The following is a 14,286-nucleotide window of genomic DNA, read 5'->3' on the forward strand; positions in this document are numbered from 1 at the left end:
TTATTGCCCGTGTAATTTAAATTTTGTTTTTGGTGGGTAATTATGATTAATTATCATTGTGTTCTTTGATATTCTCCTTCTATAAACCTTGATTATGTGACAAATGCTCGAACAGAACGACTTCTGTTTTTTTTTCGCTGTCTTGATGATTGTAATAATTAGTATGCTTCGCTCCGGACGACAGATCTGTGTTTTACAAATTCGTGGCTGAGAAAATTCTGATTTTATGCTATTATATTTATTTTTTATCAATTTTTTCTTTCATATATTTTTATTGACACGGAGTTGCAATATAACAATTAATAATGTATAGTTTTATTCGGCATATAAACATACAAAAACAATTTATTTATTAATTGGATAGATTTCACTCCGAATAGTTACCAAAAAAGATAATAATGAGAACTGAGAAAAATGAATTAAGTAATTCCTATTACCATAAATTTCGAACTTTTCCAAATATATAATTATATTCTCAAAATATGACAGGGGCTATTTTTTTTCAAGTAGAGAATCATTAGGGTTGCATTGCACACTAAAGCATAATGGGCTTAAAGACAGCCAGCAATACAAATAGAGCCCAAGCCCAACCATCGTGCAACGTTTCAGGCTACTGTACCATTGTACCGACCGGTCAGACCATTGATTTTATTGCAACGGATTGGTTGATTTTCGCTTATCTTAACCGGGTCCGGTTAAATCATCTCTCTCTCTCTCTCTCTCTCTCTCTCTCTCTCTCTCTCTCTCTCTCTCTCTGCAGAGGTTTTCTCGGTGGCCAAACAGAATCCAATGATTCGCCACAGGAGAACAGTCTTCGCAATCCTCTTTTACATCGTTTTCCTTTCACCCGCCATAGGTAAAACCTTCAAAACATCTCGAATTAGATCCGGATTTTCCATTCAAACCTCCCGATTTCAACATTGCCCCTTCCTAACGCCTCTCACTCCATAAGAGATCGATCACTTTCTCTCATCTCTCTCATGACTCTCCTGACAAGCTTGGACAGCTCTCCGCCTCTGCTTTCGCTGTCCCCCCTCTCGGATTCCCTCCGTACGAGTGGTGGTTGGAATCCCTCGATGACATTGCTCACAACGGCCCCGACGCCTCCATGATATTCTTGGAGAGGATCCGTTTGTGGTGTCGGAATATGGGGTTGAGTTCGTCAGAGGGTTTCAGGAAGGGAAGCAAGACGAAGGTACCGAGAAGAAGATACGACGACGACTGATGGTCATGACGATGATGAAATACTCATGTTGTCTGCTAGTTGCAAGCATTTCACTGCATATGTCCTGGAGAAATGGGGGAATTTTGCTGGATACAACTTCGATGGTGTGGTAAGACCTCTGTTTTCCTTTCCCACTTCCTTGTACTTGTTGAATTAGGAGCCTAACCCTCAATTCGATTGAATAACGAATTCGATTTGAGCTTAAGATTCCTTCATTTGTGCCCTTTTCTCGTGTCAAGTTGTGGTCTATATGTAAACACTAATCTACCTTTTTCGTGACAAATCCTCCACTCTATGATGCCGCTAGAGTTCTGTTGATACGAATGCTTCTAGTTCAATTTATCTGTAAAAAGCTTCTAGTTGGTTTTAGCATGAAGAAGATAAGATGCCTTCTTTCCAGCTTGAAATGGTAGTATACTGTCTTAACATCGATAGATTGAGGACAGCATTTGGGCCAGTAGCTCTATTTCTTTCAATTTGAAGGTGTTTGCTTGTCAATTGGAATAATTTGGTTTTTACAAGATGTTGTTTGAGCTTAAGCTTTTATGGCGTCTCATCTTCTTGTTGCCTACTTTTTTATTCCGAGATCTTTGATTGCATTCATACATGTATATTGCATCAGATTGCAACTCTGTGGCAACCATTCTAAGGTCTTTCACTTCTCAACTCGTTGCCTCAATCACATCCAAATGAAACTGAAAATCCTTTGCAGTGGATATCAATTGCGGAACTTACGTGCTTCGGGACACGCATTCTGCTCTTGAGCCAGGGAATGTGAGGGGAGAACATGTTAATGAGGCTCTTCTGCATCTTTTCTCTGTCCAACTTCGGCTTGGGCTTTTTGATGGCGATCCAAGAAAAGGGCAATTCACAAAACTCGGATCGAATGACATCTGTGACCCAGTTCACAAGAAGCTGGCACCGAAAGCAGCTGAAGAGGGCATTCTGCTTCTGAAGAATGAAATGAACCTGTTGCCTTTCTATAAAAATGATGTTTCCTCTTTAGGAATCATTGGTCCAATGGAAAATAAGACAGAGAATATTGGCCAGCGGCTTTACCGGTATTGAATTTTGACCCTCCCAAGCAAACAGTAGAAGTAGACTGTCAGACATGCTAAATCGTATCTGCTGAGACGGTCTGTGCTTTTTTATTTTTGTAGGAAAGTCATGTGACCTGAAGACCATGTTCCAGGGGCTCCTAGTTTTTGCAAGGAAAACGTCTTGTGCAGCTGGTTGCCATTGAATTTAGAGAGAATTAAAACAATGGAAGAGAGAATTTGGAAAAAGATTCTCTTGGATTAATATGAAATGAAGTATACAATGGTATTTATAACGCTAAACCGCATACTGTAATAGTTGCCCCGCTGTGTCTTGTGATTCTGCTACTGGATTTGCTGAAGCTGTGGCCATTGCAGACTTCGTTATTGGATCTTGATCGAGGTAGTCTTGCTTTGCCTGGTAAACAGAAGCTGTTAGCAGAAAGCCAGTGATCCTAGTAATAACCGGTGGGGACCCAATTGATGTTTCATTTGCCAAAACCGGCCCAAGAATCACGAGCATTCTCTGGATTGATTATCCTGGTGAAACCGGTGGACAAGCACTTGCTGAAATGATAATTCAGTGATCACAATCGAGGTTAGTCCAATAATGCAACCATCATTACAGCCATTGTACCATCATCATCATGAGAAGTCCTATGCTCTTGCGATCGGTTGAAATTAGATACAACACCATTCTTTCTTTCCTCTGTAGATTAAACATCATCCGAGGGCACATGTGTGCTATGCAGGCTTTATAGAAACATGTGGAAGATTTGCAGTAACGTTGGTGTCCTGAATCACATTCATCTGAGGTGCCAATGACCAATATGCACATCTGAGCTGACCCTTCTCGAGGATATCCCGGAAGAACATAACGGTTCTATAGCTGGACCTCACATGTCTGCTCGTTTGTACATGGTTTGAGCTACACCAAACAAGATCAATAATCAGCACTAAGCATGCTGAGCTTATCAGGATTGTTAGAGCAGCCTTCTCGGCAGAAATCTTCTCCAACACATAAGAAACTACAACTCAGACGAGTCACTGAGTTTTCAGGACAGCGTTGCTGTGACAAACACCGGAGAAATGGACGGTAGCGACGTTCTTGAGAATGTCTCTGATTTTCCCGGTTGTTCGGCGGAAACAGCAGATTGGGTTCGATCGTGTTCATTGTCCGAGTGACTGAAACAGTGTTTCTGATCGAACCCTGCAAGCATCTCAGCCATTTGCGAACTCTGTCGGGAAAAGGGTGATGCAGAAGAACTTGCTGTTTCTCTTGACGTGAGCCTTTAAGGAATCTAGACTCTCTTATTCGAGTTCTTGTCAGAAGAAAAGGAGAGATTTTCCTGTGTTGATTTGTACTGTGAAGAATTGTTCGTTTTGTTTGTTGGAATGTTCCTGCTAATGTCAAACATTATTTGCCACGAAATTTATCATGTTTGAATACTTTCGTTTTATTATTTTTTACTTTTACAGTCGGTCGTATTTTTCCTCTTGCAGGGAGTGAAACCACGCGCTTAATGAAGCGCGTGTTAGTCGGGGAGATTGGCAGATGGTGCTGAGCTGTCACGGGACCCACTTTATTTTTGTTGGCGTCGACGCTACCCTTTCGGTCCGCTCAAGACATTATCTCCAGCGACCCGTTTATAATTGAATCTTTTTTCGTGTATATATATATATATATGTGTGCATACTTGTCCTACGTGGCGTCTCGAAAGCCAGATGGATATGGCCGACGAGACTAATACTAATAGCAAAAATATGTGGAATACACAGAGAAAATATCGATGAGAAATAAATTGTTAGACCAAATTCGGAATGAGAATCCGGTTAACGTTAAGTCGTTGTTAGAAGGATTTAGGGTCAGTCCATATTATAGAAAGTCAAATCAAGAGGCGTGTGTATGTGATTCCTAATTGTCCTCTTTTTTTTTATATATATAAAAAAACTATTCGTCAAGGTACTGATGGGGTCCAAGAAGAAAGAAAGAAAAGAAAAAGATTAAAAAAAGATATTGATCCAACGGTCCAGATTTCACCAACTTCCCCTCAAATGCTCATTCATTATCTATATCCGTCTTGCACTCAATTTTACTCTCTCTCTCTCTCCCATTTCATTCTTCTCTCTGGGGGCGAGGTAGTGTTCTTCATCTGTTCTCAAGTGTTTGAAGATCTATCTGAAAAAGTAGCCACTTATTTTTCTTCAGATCATGAATTTTTCTTATATTATATTTATATATATATATGTGTGTAAATCTATATTTTACAGGGAGAATTTCATTAGTTTATATAATATTATATATATATATATATATATATGTTTGGAAAAGAGGAATAGAGGTAATGAGCAGTGGAGTTGGGAGGAGGTGCTGCTCCACCACCTTACGCAACAGCCTGTCTTTTTTTTTTTTTGGCTTCCCCTCGTAATTTCTTTTCTTCTTCTTCTTCTTCTTTTTTTACAAAAAAAAAAAACTATATCTATTTATTTATTGATTGATTTCTTATATGCAATATACTTTTCTATTTTCGGGGGATGTGAAATCTAAGTTTTGCTTTAGAATTCCACAAATATTTTGACTGAGTTATAAAATTTATCTAACAAAGTATTCGGATATTTTTTATTTATTTTAATTTGGGTTTTCGTAATCATTACCTGATGAAGTCTATCTTGGTTGGGTTGCCCATTGGGCCCAAAGGTTGATTCATTAGTTAACCCAAGTGGCACCTGCCGTAATTTTCTACAAATCGACAGGGTGTTCTCGTCATTTCAAAATGACGTTGCCCTAATTCCCACATCATCATCCCCTTCATTCTCTTTCCTCGCCGTCGACGTCTCCGTCAAACCCACCGGCTTCTCCCTCCAGCATTGGATTCTCATGTCAGCAATTTTTTTTTTGTTGAAGGCAAAATTTAAATTTACTATAACGTTTCTGGAAATTGGATTTTTGTTTTGTTTTGTGAAGTGTTCGATGTTATTTTTTTTTTTAATTTTTTACGGCATGTCTTATATTTGTAATAATTAAAGGGAAATTAAACTGCTTTCCGGTGTGTAAAAATTAATCTAACCATTGTTAGAGAATATACAATAAAAGGATCTGAGAGTGGTGCATTCATCCTCGCTTCCGTACGTGGCGACCGACCAAAAGGGTAAATATGAATCGTTGACCTGGCAATTAAAAAGCGACCAATCAGCAAGAGAGGAAGCAAAAAAAAATTAAATTAAATTTAATGTTAAAATGGACAAGAAAATTCAGAGTGGGTCCTGTTGCGTTGAAATTACTTATTTGCCCTTGATTCCCAAACCAAAAACCATGAAAAGAGAACGAAAATCATTTAAAACCCCCATGAAAAATTTTAAAATTCCCACCTTCACAAGGAAAAAACCGGAAAGAAGGCACAGATGACACCCTCCACGGACCAACGGCTGAATATGCGACACGTGGATAGTGACGCGATCTGAGCCATCCGTGTCAGATTTCTGGGGCAGCTGGATCGGGCAGATCCATGAATAGATCTGGACCGTCAGATCTCGAATCAACGGTTGGATATCTAACAAAGTGTTTATCGGGCAGATCCCGATCGCCTTTAAGAAGAGGTGTGCCTCCCTCTCTTGTCCCTCGTCCTGGTCGGAAAGGTCATCCGAAACTCTTCCTTCTCTCTCTTCCTTCTTCGCCTTCCCGGCCATTTCTCTCTTTTTCCGATCGCCGGATAAAATTTGTCGGGGAGATGATTTCCCGGCGCTTTTGAGTCCGGTTGCTGATAAAAGATTCAACCCTGTGACCGGCTACGATCCACGACACAAACCCGAGATGAGCTTGAGCCCTCCGCCTCTTGAATGGCGCCGGCTGTCTTGGCTGCTCTAAACGAACCTCCGTTGCAGGGACAATGTGGTGCCGGTTTTATGAGGAAATACACAAACCAATCACTCGCCGATAACAACCATAATCCTCCCTTCAACCGTAATTCCAACCCTAACCCTAATTCGAACCCGGCTAATCGCAACAATTCTGCCAACCAGTCTGACGATTCCTTGTCTTATGGTGGCTATGCTACGTTTGATCTCGCGGGCTACACCGCGAGTCAGCTCCGGGAGCTGAAGAAGCGCCTGATATCGGAGCTCGAGCAGGTTCGGATCCTGAGGGAACGGATCGAGTCTGGTGCGTTCGAGACCCGACCCGTTTACACTACACCGGAGGTCTCCGCCGTCCGGTCGGCCCCGGCGCAGAGTTCTGCAGGTGAGACGAATGACGTTGGACCCAAGAAGAAGAAGAAGAAAAATGGACCGACTCAGAAACGAGGCAATCCGCTTGCAGCCGAGCTGCCCGACCTGAAGCGGCCGGCTGTGGCGGTGGTGGATCCGGAGTCGGAGAAGGTGTTGGCCTGTATGATGGACACGTGCGGACAGATCCTGGGGAAGCTGATGAAGCACAAATGGGCATGGGTGTTCAACTCTCCTGTCGATGTTGCAGGTTTAGGGCTTCACGACTATTACCTGATCGTGAAGAAACCCATGGATCTGGGCACGATCAAGTCAAATCTGGAAAAGGGTTTCTACGGATCACCGCTTGATTTCGCCTCCGATGTTAGATTGACCTTCAACAATGCGTTGGCTTACAACCCTAAGGGTCAAGACGTGTATTTCATGGCTGAGAAGCTTCTGGGTCAATTCGAGGGAATGTTCATCCCTGCGTACAAGAGATTCGAAGCACAGCAGTTGAGAGTTACAGGATCATCGTCTTGCCGTGAACCAGAGTTCAAACAAAGAACTTGGAATCAGAATCAGAGTGTTGGGAATGTAAGGAAAGGACCAGAGCAGATTTCGATTGCAAAGAAGCTAGATTCAGTGAAGCCACAACCTACATTGCCGGCCCCCGTAGTGGAGCCCCCGAGTTTGCCGTCTCCGCCACCTCAACTGCAGCCACCACATTCTCCTTCTCCTCCTCCGCAGCAGGTCGAACCGCCTCCGGATGTGGGTGAAGTGATAAAGGTAAGGAAGGGGAAGCTTCCGAAGCCTAATGCTAAAGATCCAAACAAGCGGCTGATGACAATGGAGGAGAAGGCAAAACTCGGTTTGAATCTACAGGAGTTGCCTCCTGAGAAACTCGGTCAGTTGGTTCAGATACTTAGGAAGCGGAACAGCCATTTGGCCCAAGATGGTGATGAAATCGAGCTAGATATCGAAGCTATCGACAATGAGACACTATGGGAGCTCGATCGTTTCGTGACGAATTACAAGAAGATGGTGAGCAAGATCAAGCGCCAAGGGTTTATCCGGAATAACGTATCAACTCCCCCGAGAAACAACCTGGTAAGAGAAATCAGGACTCCGTTGCCATAAATTCGCCATCTTTTTCTGTATAATGAAACTTCAGCGAGTAATGATTGTCGTTGTGTGTCTCCCATAGCATTCGGTGACAGAGATGGGTGGTGCAGAGAAAAAGGGGAAGAAAGGAGGGGAGGCATGTGAAGAGGATGTGGATATAGGAGAAGATATGCCGATTGAGAACTACCCGTCGGTTGAAATTGAGAAAGATGGTACAGCCACGGCCGCTAATAGTGGCCCTTCTTCTTCAGGCAGCTCCAGTTCCAGTAGCAGCTCCTCTTCTAGTGGTAGCTACTTACCCTTTCCTCCATCTTCCCACACTACTGGTCTTTTTTTTATGTCAAAGGTGTTTCTTTTTCTGTGTTGACATTGTAAATTTGATTGATCACATGATGCAGATTCGGATTCAGGAAGTTCATCGGGTAGTGATTCGGATGCAGATAGTGTGCAGTCACCGTTTGTGGAGTCGAAAGAAGCTAGGTGACGACAAGTCTTAGTTGGGTCAGTGTCCAAGTGTGAGGGGAGGTATTTGCGATCCTCATCTAACAGTAAGAAATGGAGTTTGGGGATGCGGGCGGAGGAGGAGAGGCTTGTGGGAGAGACTGAAAATATATTTCATATTGAAGAAATCTATTAGGGAGGAGTAAGTAGCAGAAGAAGGTAGGAGAAAATGTAATGGGTAGATAGAGCAAGGAGCAGAAGAGCTCCTTTTTTTCGCCTTCAATTTTCTTTTCAGAGTAGGGTTTTAGTCTTTGTTAGTGTATTTTGTGAGAGTGCCGAAGCGGGTGGGGGAGAGAAGAAGAGGAATTCTTTTTTTTTTTTGGGGTGATGGTAAATCTGGGTTTTGGGAAGAGGAGCGGCAAAAGGAGCGTTGGGGTGCTATGAATGTGGGTGTGTTGGGTAAAGGAGAGAAACCAGCAATGGCAATGTTAGAAGCAGAGATGTGTACATAAATATATATATGTATATGCGCTTCAAGAGAAGAAACATCAAACATTGTTCATATTCCCTATCCTCTCCGGAGTTTCCTACATTGCACTTTGTAAGGCATAAAAGAGAGATTTACTCTAAAGGTTTTTGTAAGACATGCCAGGGCCGGGGCCAATGCCAATGGCATATCAGATGTAGAGAGAGAGAGTTCCATCGCCAAATCCCTTTGGCAAGTGTGAAACAACAACAGTTAAGGAAACGATTAATTTATTTGCTGAAATGCATTGCTATGCCTCCCATCGATCCAACAGCAATATATGGTTTGCATCTATCTGTTTCCCAAACAAAGAGGCAAAGCAGCAGCAGTAGTGACACATATGGGGATGACTTTTTAAACGGAAGCAGCCAAAAGGCCGTTGTGTCTGAGCAGAGCCTCCGGTGAAGGTTCACGTCCTCTGAACTCCACAAACACCTTTTTTTCACACAACAAACAACCAAAAGAGTCATTTTGTTATCCTATCCCTCCCTTGTGATATATGCTCGTTTTCGTACTAAAACCCTTCTTTTACCTGCAAAGGGGCCTTCCCTCCCCCGAGCGCGAGTATGGTGTCTCTGAATCTCTGTCCAGTTTCCTTGACAGCCTTCAAACGCAAAACCATAAGATCACTGATGATGTCAAAGAACATCAAAAGAAATGCGATGATATATTACCTTGATGTCCTCTAATCCTGCATCTTCAAATGCTGAGAAAGCATCAGCAGACAGTACCTCCGCCCACTGCATCATTTTTTTTCACACACATTGCTCCTTTGTTAGTCATGAAATAGTAGTATGGTCACACAGCCAACATATTTGACCAAGAGAAAGACAGATACCTTGTAGCTGTAGTATCCGGCTGCATAACCACCTGGACGAAACATTTAAAAAAAAACTTGAAGGGTGATATTAAGATGCATTTGAAGGAAGCACTATTAAGCTTCAACAAATCTATCCACCCGGGATAAGGATGGACGCTTACCGCCGAATATGTGACTAAAGCTACAGAGGAATCTATCTTCAGGAAGTGGAAGGATCACTTGTGTTCTTCTGGATACCCTTTGATCAACATCATAGATAGACTCCGATCCCCCGGGTATGTATTTTGTGTGCAGCTCCAGATCAACACTAGCAAACTTCAACTGGAGCAGAACAAGAAACGCCACTGAAATCTCCATCAATGTACATAATCACCATCGTACTTAGAATTGTCAGATCGGTGTTTCATACTGACCTGACGAAGGCTTAGGGATCCTGCACGGTATGTCCTTGCTGCCAGGAGTTTCTTGTATACCTCATCAGGGAGTGCTTCTCCGGTTTCATAATGCTTGGCAATGCTCATTAAGGTGTCCCTAAAACCAACATTCATATTAATAGCACTCCTAAATTAGAAAGCCATGGTATCATGGGGACCAAACTGCCAGAACATGCTCTTCCTGACACACATTACAGGGGAATAAGGCAGAACCGTAATGAGTATGAAAGAACCAGCGACCACTCTAGTTTTGTGGGCAGTGAGCCTGAGACTCTGAATACCTGTGGTAGCACCAGTTCTCCATAAACTGTGATGGTAATTCAACAGCATCCCACTCAATATTCCGGATACCAGCCACTAGTCCTTCATCCTGTTTGGTAAGCATGTGCTGAAGAGCGTGGCCAAATTCATGGAACACAGTTTCGACCTACGAATTAGAATGTCAGCATGGTGAGAGGGTGAAAGAACCGGGAGTACTGGACATACATAAAAAAAACTGACAATATCCACTATTCATGTTAAGCACATAATCAAATCCCGAACAGCATGACATGGGAGATGTGTGGACAGCTGAGCTGACAATAGAATAAAAAGCGAAGTTGTCAACCTTTTGCTGATCCCAATCATTTTTTCCAACAATACATTTTGGTGGCTATTGCACTACTCTTTACGCCATCAGGTGTAAGACCAAACAAAGTTCCGCTTCATAACAGATTGGGCTTGTGGGCATGGTTTTTCTCATGTTTACCAACCACCATACTCATATTAAGCATCAACTAGAGATGTTAGTTAGTGTAACAAGGTCTCTTCTGGATATTCTACCCCAAACTCTATTGGTTATAATTCCCTACCTTGCTTTTGAGAACCTGGTTGTCAAATCATGTAAAAAATAAAATTCCCATTACCTCACGGAATGTCATCAAGCTTGGCTTGTCACCAACTGGTGGGGTTTGATTGCAGACCATGTGCGCAACAGGCAGTCTTACGGCAGAACCCTTTTGTGCCATGACTCGGCTACGAGAAACAACCTCGTCCATCCAAGCACCCCCTCTTTTCTCCGATGGGCGGGAGTATGGGTCAAAGTAAAAGTAAGCAATGGGATTTCCAGAAGAATCTTTGACACGATAGAACCTAACATCGTTGTTCCAGACCTTCAAATTGAGGGTATTATGTTAACACAGACTTGAATAGATAATAAATTACATGGTCGACATATTCCAAGACGTAGTAGATTAAGTTCATCACTTACTGGAGCTACACCATCTGCTGGCTCAATATCAATTCCAAATAGTGTCTTCGCTAGACTGAAAAGCCCGTCCATAACCTTCGGCAACGAGAAGTATGGTCGTAGTTCTTCCTAAAAATACATGTCAGCATCAAACGTTGCAAAACAATAAAGCCATACCACAGGTTAAATAGATCGAGGAGAGAACCTCATTAATATCGTATTTGGATTCTCGGAGCCTTTCACTCCAGAAAGTTATGTCCCAGTGAGTCAAGCTGTCAGCTTCTTCAGAACCTTGGTTCTTGGCAAAATTCTTGAGGTCTTCCATGTCTGAAATGATAAAAAAAAATTAGGCTTCTGTCTAGATAGACCCATGACAACAGCAATTTAAGGTCACTGTCCTGCACTTCTTCTAGAAAGTTACAACAGCAGCAAACTAGTTTCAGAAATTATTAGTTGATGCTAGGAATCTTCCTCTAGATATTACCTTGAACTGCTGGATCCCAGGAAGCACTGCGAAGCTTCTCTAGTAGCTCCTCTGCTTTCTCTACAGTAGCCATTTTCATGGCCATGCTTACCTGGACCAAACAAAGCCACATTAAGATCATGAAATAAGAAGATCAGCTTCACTTAGGTCTGTGCTCCTACCTCAGCATAATTGTTGTAACCAAGAAGCTTTGCCTTTTCCAGTCGAAGCTTCAATATTTGGTCAATAATTGATGTGTTATCCAAATCACCAGTAGAGGCACGGTAAATATAAGCACGATAGACTTCCTCACGCAGACCGCGGTTTTTCGCATGTTGCATGACAGGAAGATAACTAGGAGCATCCAATGTAATGAGCCATGGTCCATCTTCAGAGGTTGCATTTTCATGTCCCTTATGTCATATATCAAGAGCTATCCGTCACTCACAAATCACGAGAAAGACACAAAATGAACCGGAATTCTGCATGTGTTGAAATAACATTTATACCTTGGACACAGCTGCTTGTGCGAACAGCCCAAGTGCAGTTGGAGGCAATCCCTCGATTTCATTCTTGTCTGTTATCAACTTTTCAAAGTTCTTTGTAGCATCCAAAACATTCTCAGAAAACTTATGGGAAAGTTTCTCCAGTTCCTATAATTGGGAAGTGTAAAATCAAATAAATATGTAGCGTTTGTGATTTGAGTAGTGGATATTCTCGAGAATCCATAACACAATCATAAATCAAACAAGCTAATGTTTTTCTGTCAACGGCTTAAAACAGACCTGTTCAATTTTGTTGAATTGTTCCCTCTTTTCATCTTCAAGAGCAATACCATTGAGAACCGCCTCCTTTATTTGTGCTGAAAACACATGGAACCATAGTTAACAAAAAACTAGACATTAAAAAGATATTGAAGATTTTATGTGTTGGTAAAAATTAGAATTACTTACCTTCTACTATACGTTTACGAGCTCCACTCAGTGATTGCCAGTCTGGGGATTCTCGAATATCTTTAAATGCATTGTAAATTGGTTTGCTTTGCCCTAGTCTGAGCTGAAACTTCACCTTCTCTGGCTGTAGAAGAAAAGTACAGTTAGAAAAACAACAGAGCAAATGAAACACAAATTGTAAATGGTGCCTCCTTGTCTGAAACATTCACACTCGATGCATTTTGCATCATATTTTATCCAACCTAGAGAATATTATTAATTTCAGAATGACAAGCATGACAAAACATATTTGTTCTGATTCTATTAACATCATATTTGCATCGATGAACACACTTGATGATCAAGTAAACGTAGAAGTTAGAACATTGGATTAATACAACCTTCACAGACCAAAATGCATATGTGAATCAAACCATGAATGCAATGTTTATCGAGGATGCGACATTAAGAATGGACGATGAAATATGAAATATTGGAAGACATGTATATTAATAACCTGAACATCTTCGATGGCAGTACGAAGCTCGGGAGTATCCTTGACCGCCTTAAGGTGATTGATCGTTCCCCAAACGACAGCTAACCGATCAATTATCTTCTCCAATGGCTCCACCAGTTTCGGCCATGAAGGCTCCACGGTATTCTCAAGCTGCTCCAATTCAGCCTCCTGAAGAAATCCATCAAACCATATACAAAAAAACAAAGGCATCTATCAATCTGGAAAACTAAACCTAATTCACCATTCAACTCGTCCAACAACCTACTAATCGATCGGCATAAAGACGTCCTAGAGAAGACGACGAATCCGGAACTAACAACAGATCAAATCCCCCAACCAATCACCGGAGTCCGACAGAAACAAGTGAGAAAACGACGAAATCAGAGACCAAACAAGGGGAAGAAAAGGGAATCGCGTACGAGTTGGTGCAGGAGAGCGCGAATGCCGGGACGGACGTGCTTGGCGTCAACGGAGTCAAAGGGAGGAAACTCGAAATCCTGCAACAGAGGGTTCGAGGAGAGACTCTCATCGGAGACAACAGAACCAGTGGCGGCCATTGAAGCAGACGGAGAGCAAGAAGAGGAGAAGGGAGAAAAGCGAGGAGAAGCGGCGATGGAGGGGGAGGTGGTGGATCTAGGAGGGGGGAGACAAAATGAGAAGGAAGATGACCAGAGGGGGCAGGGGTATGATTTGTGGAAAGTAGTGGGGCGAAAATGAGAAGAAGAAAACTTGGCGTTGTGGGAGGAGTTGCGTCGTAGGAGATAGAGAGAGGCACGAGACGTCGTCGCCATTAGCGTGTTCGCTATTAGGAGCGTTGCGATTAGAGAGACTCCCCTCATTTTTCTATTTTCCTTTCCCTTTATTTTTATTTTATGATTTATTTGGGCCGAAATAAAAAGATGCAGAGATGCCCAAGTGGTTTGGTGAAATCGCGTTCTCAGTTTAGATACTGAAGATTTGTGTGATTTTATTATATTTATCTAACAACAGCTGGAATAGCTCAGTTGGTTAGAGCGTGTGGCTGTTAACCACAAGGTCGGAGGTTCAACCCCTCCTTCTAGCGACTTTTTTTTTTTTCCGTTTATTGTTTTTTGTTCACGTAATTGAACCAAGTGAATTATATATATATATATATATATATATATATATATTATATAAATAAAGAAAGGGAAGGGAAGTGAATCAAAGGAAAAAGAAGTGACTCGTAATGACTGAGGGTGGGTGGACCAGGAGAGACATGACACGTTCCCGATCGAGATGGTCCTCTGCTCTCTGTCCCTTCCCAAGTGGATCTCCTGTTTCATTACGACAACGACCCCCCCCCCCCCCCTCGTCTCT

The 14,286-nt window shown here is 42.3% G+C and overlaps 3 protein-coding genes and 1 non-coding gene across 6 annotated transcripts; 3 read left to right on the forward strand and 1 right to left on the reverse strand.

Moving 5' to 3' along the window:
* Positions 1-737: 737 nt before the first annotated feature.
* LOC104798503 (probable beta-D-xylosidase 6) lies at positions 738-3,711 on the forward strand. Of its 3 annotated transcripts, none has more exons than XR_769456.1 (4): positions 738-1,334; positions 1,848-2,286; positions 2,386-2,860; positions 3,015-3,711. XR_769456.1 is itself a non-coding variant. In XM_010520630.1 (3 exons), exons 1-3 carry the CDS (start codon positions 1,298-1,300, stop codon positions 2,396-2,398), a joined length of 399 nt encoding a protein of 132 aa, XP_010518932.1. In that variant the 5' UTR covers positions 740-1,297; the 3' UTR covers positions 2,399-3,711. The 3 variants fall into 3 exon arrangements, 1 of the variants encoding a protein (XP_010518932.1); XR_769455.2 differs by having other exon boundaries at positions 739-1,334; positions 2,978-3,711; XM_010520630.1 differs by having other exon boundaries at positions 740-1,334; positions 1,938-2,286; positions 2,386-3,711.
* A 2,162-nt stretch (positions 3,712-5,873) lies between these two features.
* LOC104798515 (transcription factor GTE7) lies at positions 5,874-8,592 on the forward strand. Its single transcript, XM_019201052.1, has 3 exons — positions 5,874-7,572; positions 7,670-7,874; positions 7,986-8,592. The coding sequence occupies exons 1-3, from the start codon at positions 6,100-6,102 to the stop codon at positions 8,069-8,071; spliced, it is 1,764 nt and encodes a 587-aa protein (XP_019056597.1). The 5' UTR covers positions 5,874-6,099; the 3' UTR covers positions 8,072-8,592.
* A 130-nt stretch (positions 8,593-8,722) lies between these two features.
* LOC104798525 (probable cytosolic oligopeptidase A) lies at positions 8,723-13,802 on the reverse strand. The gene is made up of 17 exons (XM_010520655.2): positions 13,368-13,802; positions 12,949-13,116; positions 12,453-12,576; positions 12,285-12,361; positions 12,009-12,152; positions 11,682-11,912; positions 11,521-11,611; positions 11,242-11,363; positions 11,058-11,165; positions 10,714-10,959; positions 10,090-10,235; positions 9,788-9,905; positions 9,536-9,695; positions 9,393-9,424; positions 9,229-9,294; positions 9,087-9,158; positions 8,723-8,989 (listed from the first exon to the last, which is right to left on the reverse strand). Exons 1-17 carry the CDS (start codon positions 13,785-13,787, stop codon positions 8,909-8,911), a joined length of 2,406 nt encoding a protein of 801 aa, XP_010518957.2. The 5' UTR covers positions 13,788-13,802; the 3' UTR covers positions 8,723-8,908.
* A 135-nt stretch (positions 13,803-13,937) lies between these two features.
* On the forward strand, positions 13,938-14,011 carry TRNAN-GUU. Its single transcript has one exon. It is a non-coding gene; the product is annotated as a tRNA-Asn (tRNA).
* The last annotated feature ends 275 nt before the right edge of the window (positions 14,012-14,286 follow it).

Source organism: Tarenaya hassleriana, unplaced genomic scaffold, assembly GCF_000463585.1.
Source record: "Tarenaya hassleriana unplaced genomic scaffold, ASM46358v1 Cleome10, whole genome shotgun sequence".
NCBI classification, from domain to species: Eukaryota; Viridiplantae; Streptophyta; class Magnoliopsida; order Brassicales; family Cleomaceae; genus Tarenaya; species Tarenaya hassleriana.

What these genes read in the sequence shown, in the direction of transcription:
- LOC104798503 (XM_010520630.1), top strand. Translation starts at nt 1,298, where the DNA reads ATGGGGGAATTTTGCTGGATACAACTTCGATGGTGTG. An exon ending in GATACAACTTCGATGGTGTG is followed by an intron (nt 1,335 to 1,937) that starts GTAAGACCTCTG and finishes AATCCTTTGCAG; the next exon opens with TGGATATCAATTGCGGAACT.
- LOC104798515 (XM_019201052.1), top strand. Translation starts at nt 6,100, where the DNA reads ATGGCGCCGGCTGTCTTGGCTGCTCTAAACGAACCTCCGTTGCAGGGA. An exon ending in CTCCCCCGAGAAACAACCTG is followed by an intron (nt 7,573 to 7,669) that starts GTAAGAGAAATC and finishes TGTCTCCCATAG; the next exon opens with CATTCGGTGACAGAGATGGG. An exon ending in TAGCAGCTCCTCTTCTAGTG is followed by an intron (nt 7,875 to 7,985) that starts GTAGCTACTTAC and finishes CACATGATGCAG; the next exon opens with ATTCGGATTCAGGAAGTTCA.
- LOC104798525 (XM_010520655.2), bottom strand. Translation starts at nt 13,787, where the DNA reads ATGAGGGGAGTCTCTCTAATCGCAACGCTCCTAATAGCGAACACGCTA. An exon ending in TCGTAAACGTATAGTAGAAG is followed by an intron (nt 12,362 to 12,452) that starts GTAAGTAATTCT and finishes ATGTGTTTTCAG; the next exon opens with CACAAATAAAGGAGGCGGTT. An exon ending in CAGGATTAGAGGACATCAAG is followed by an intron (nt 9,159 to 9,228) that starts GTAATATATCAT and finishes TTGCGTTTGAAG; the next exon opens with GCTGTCAAGGAAACTGGACA.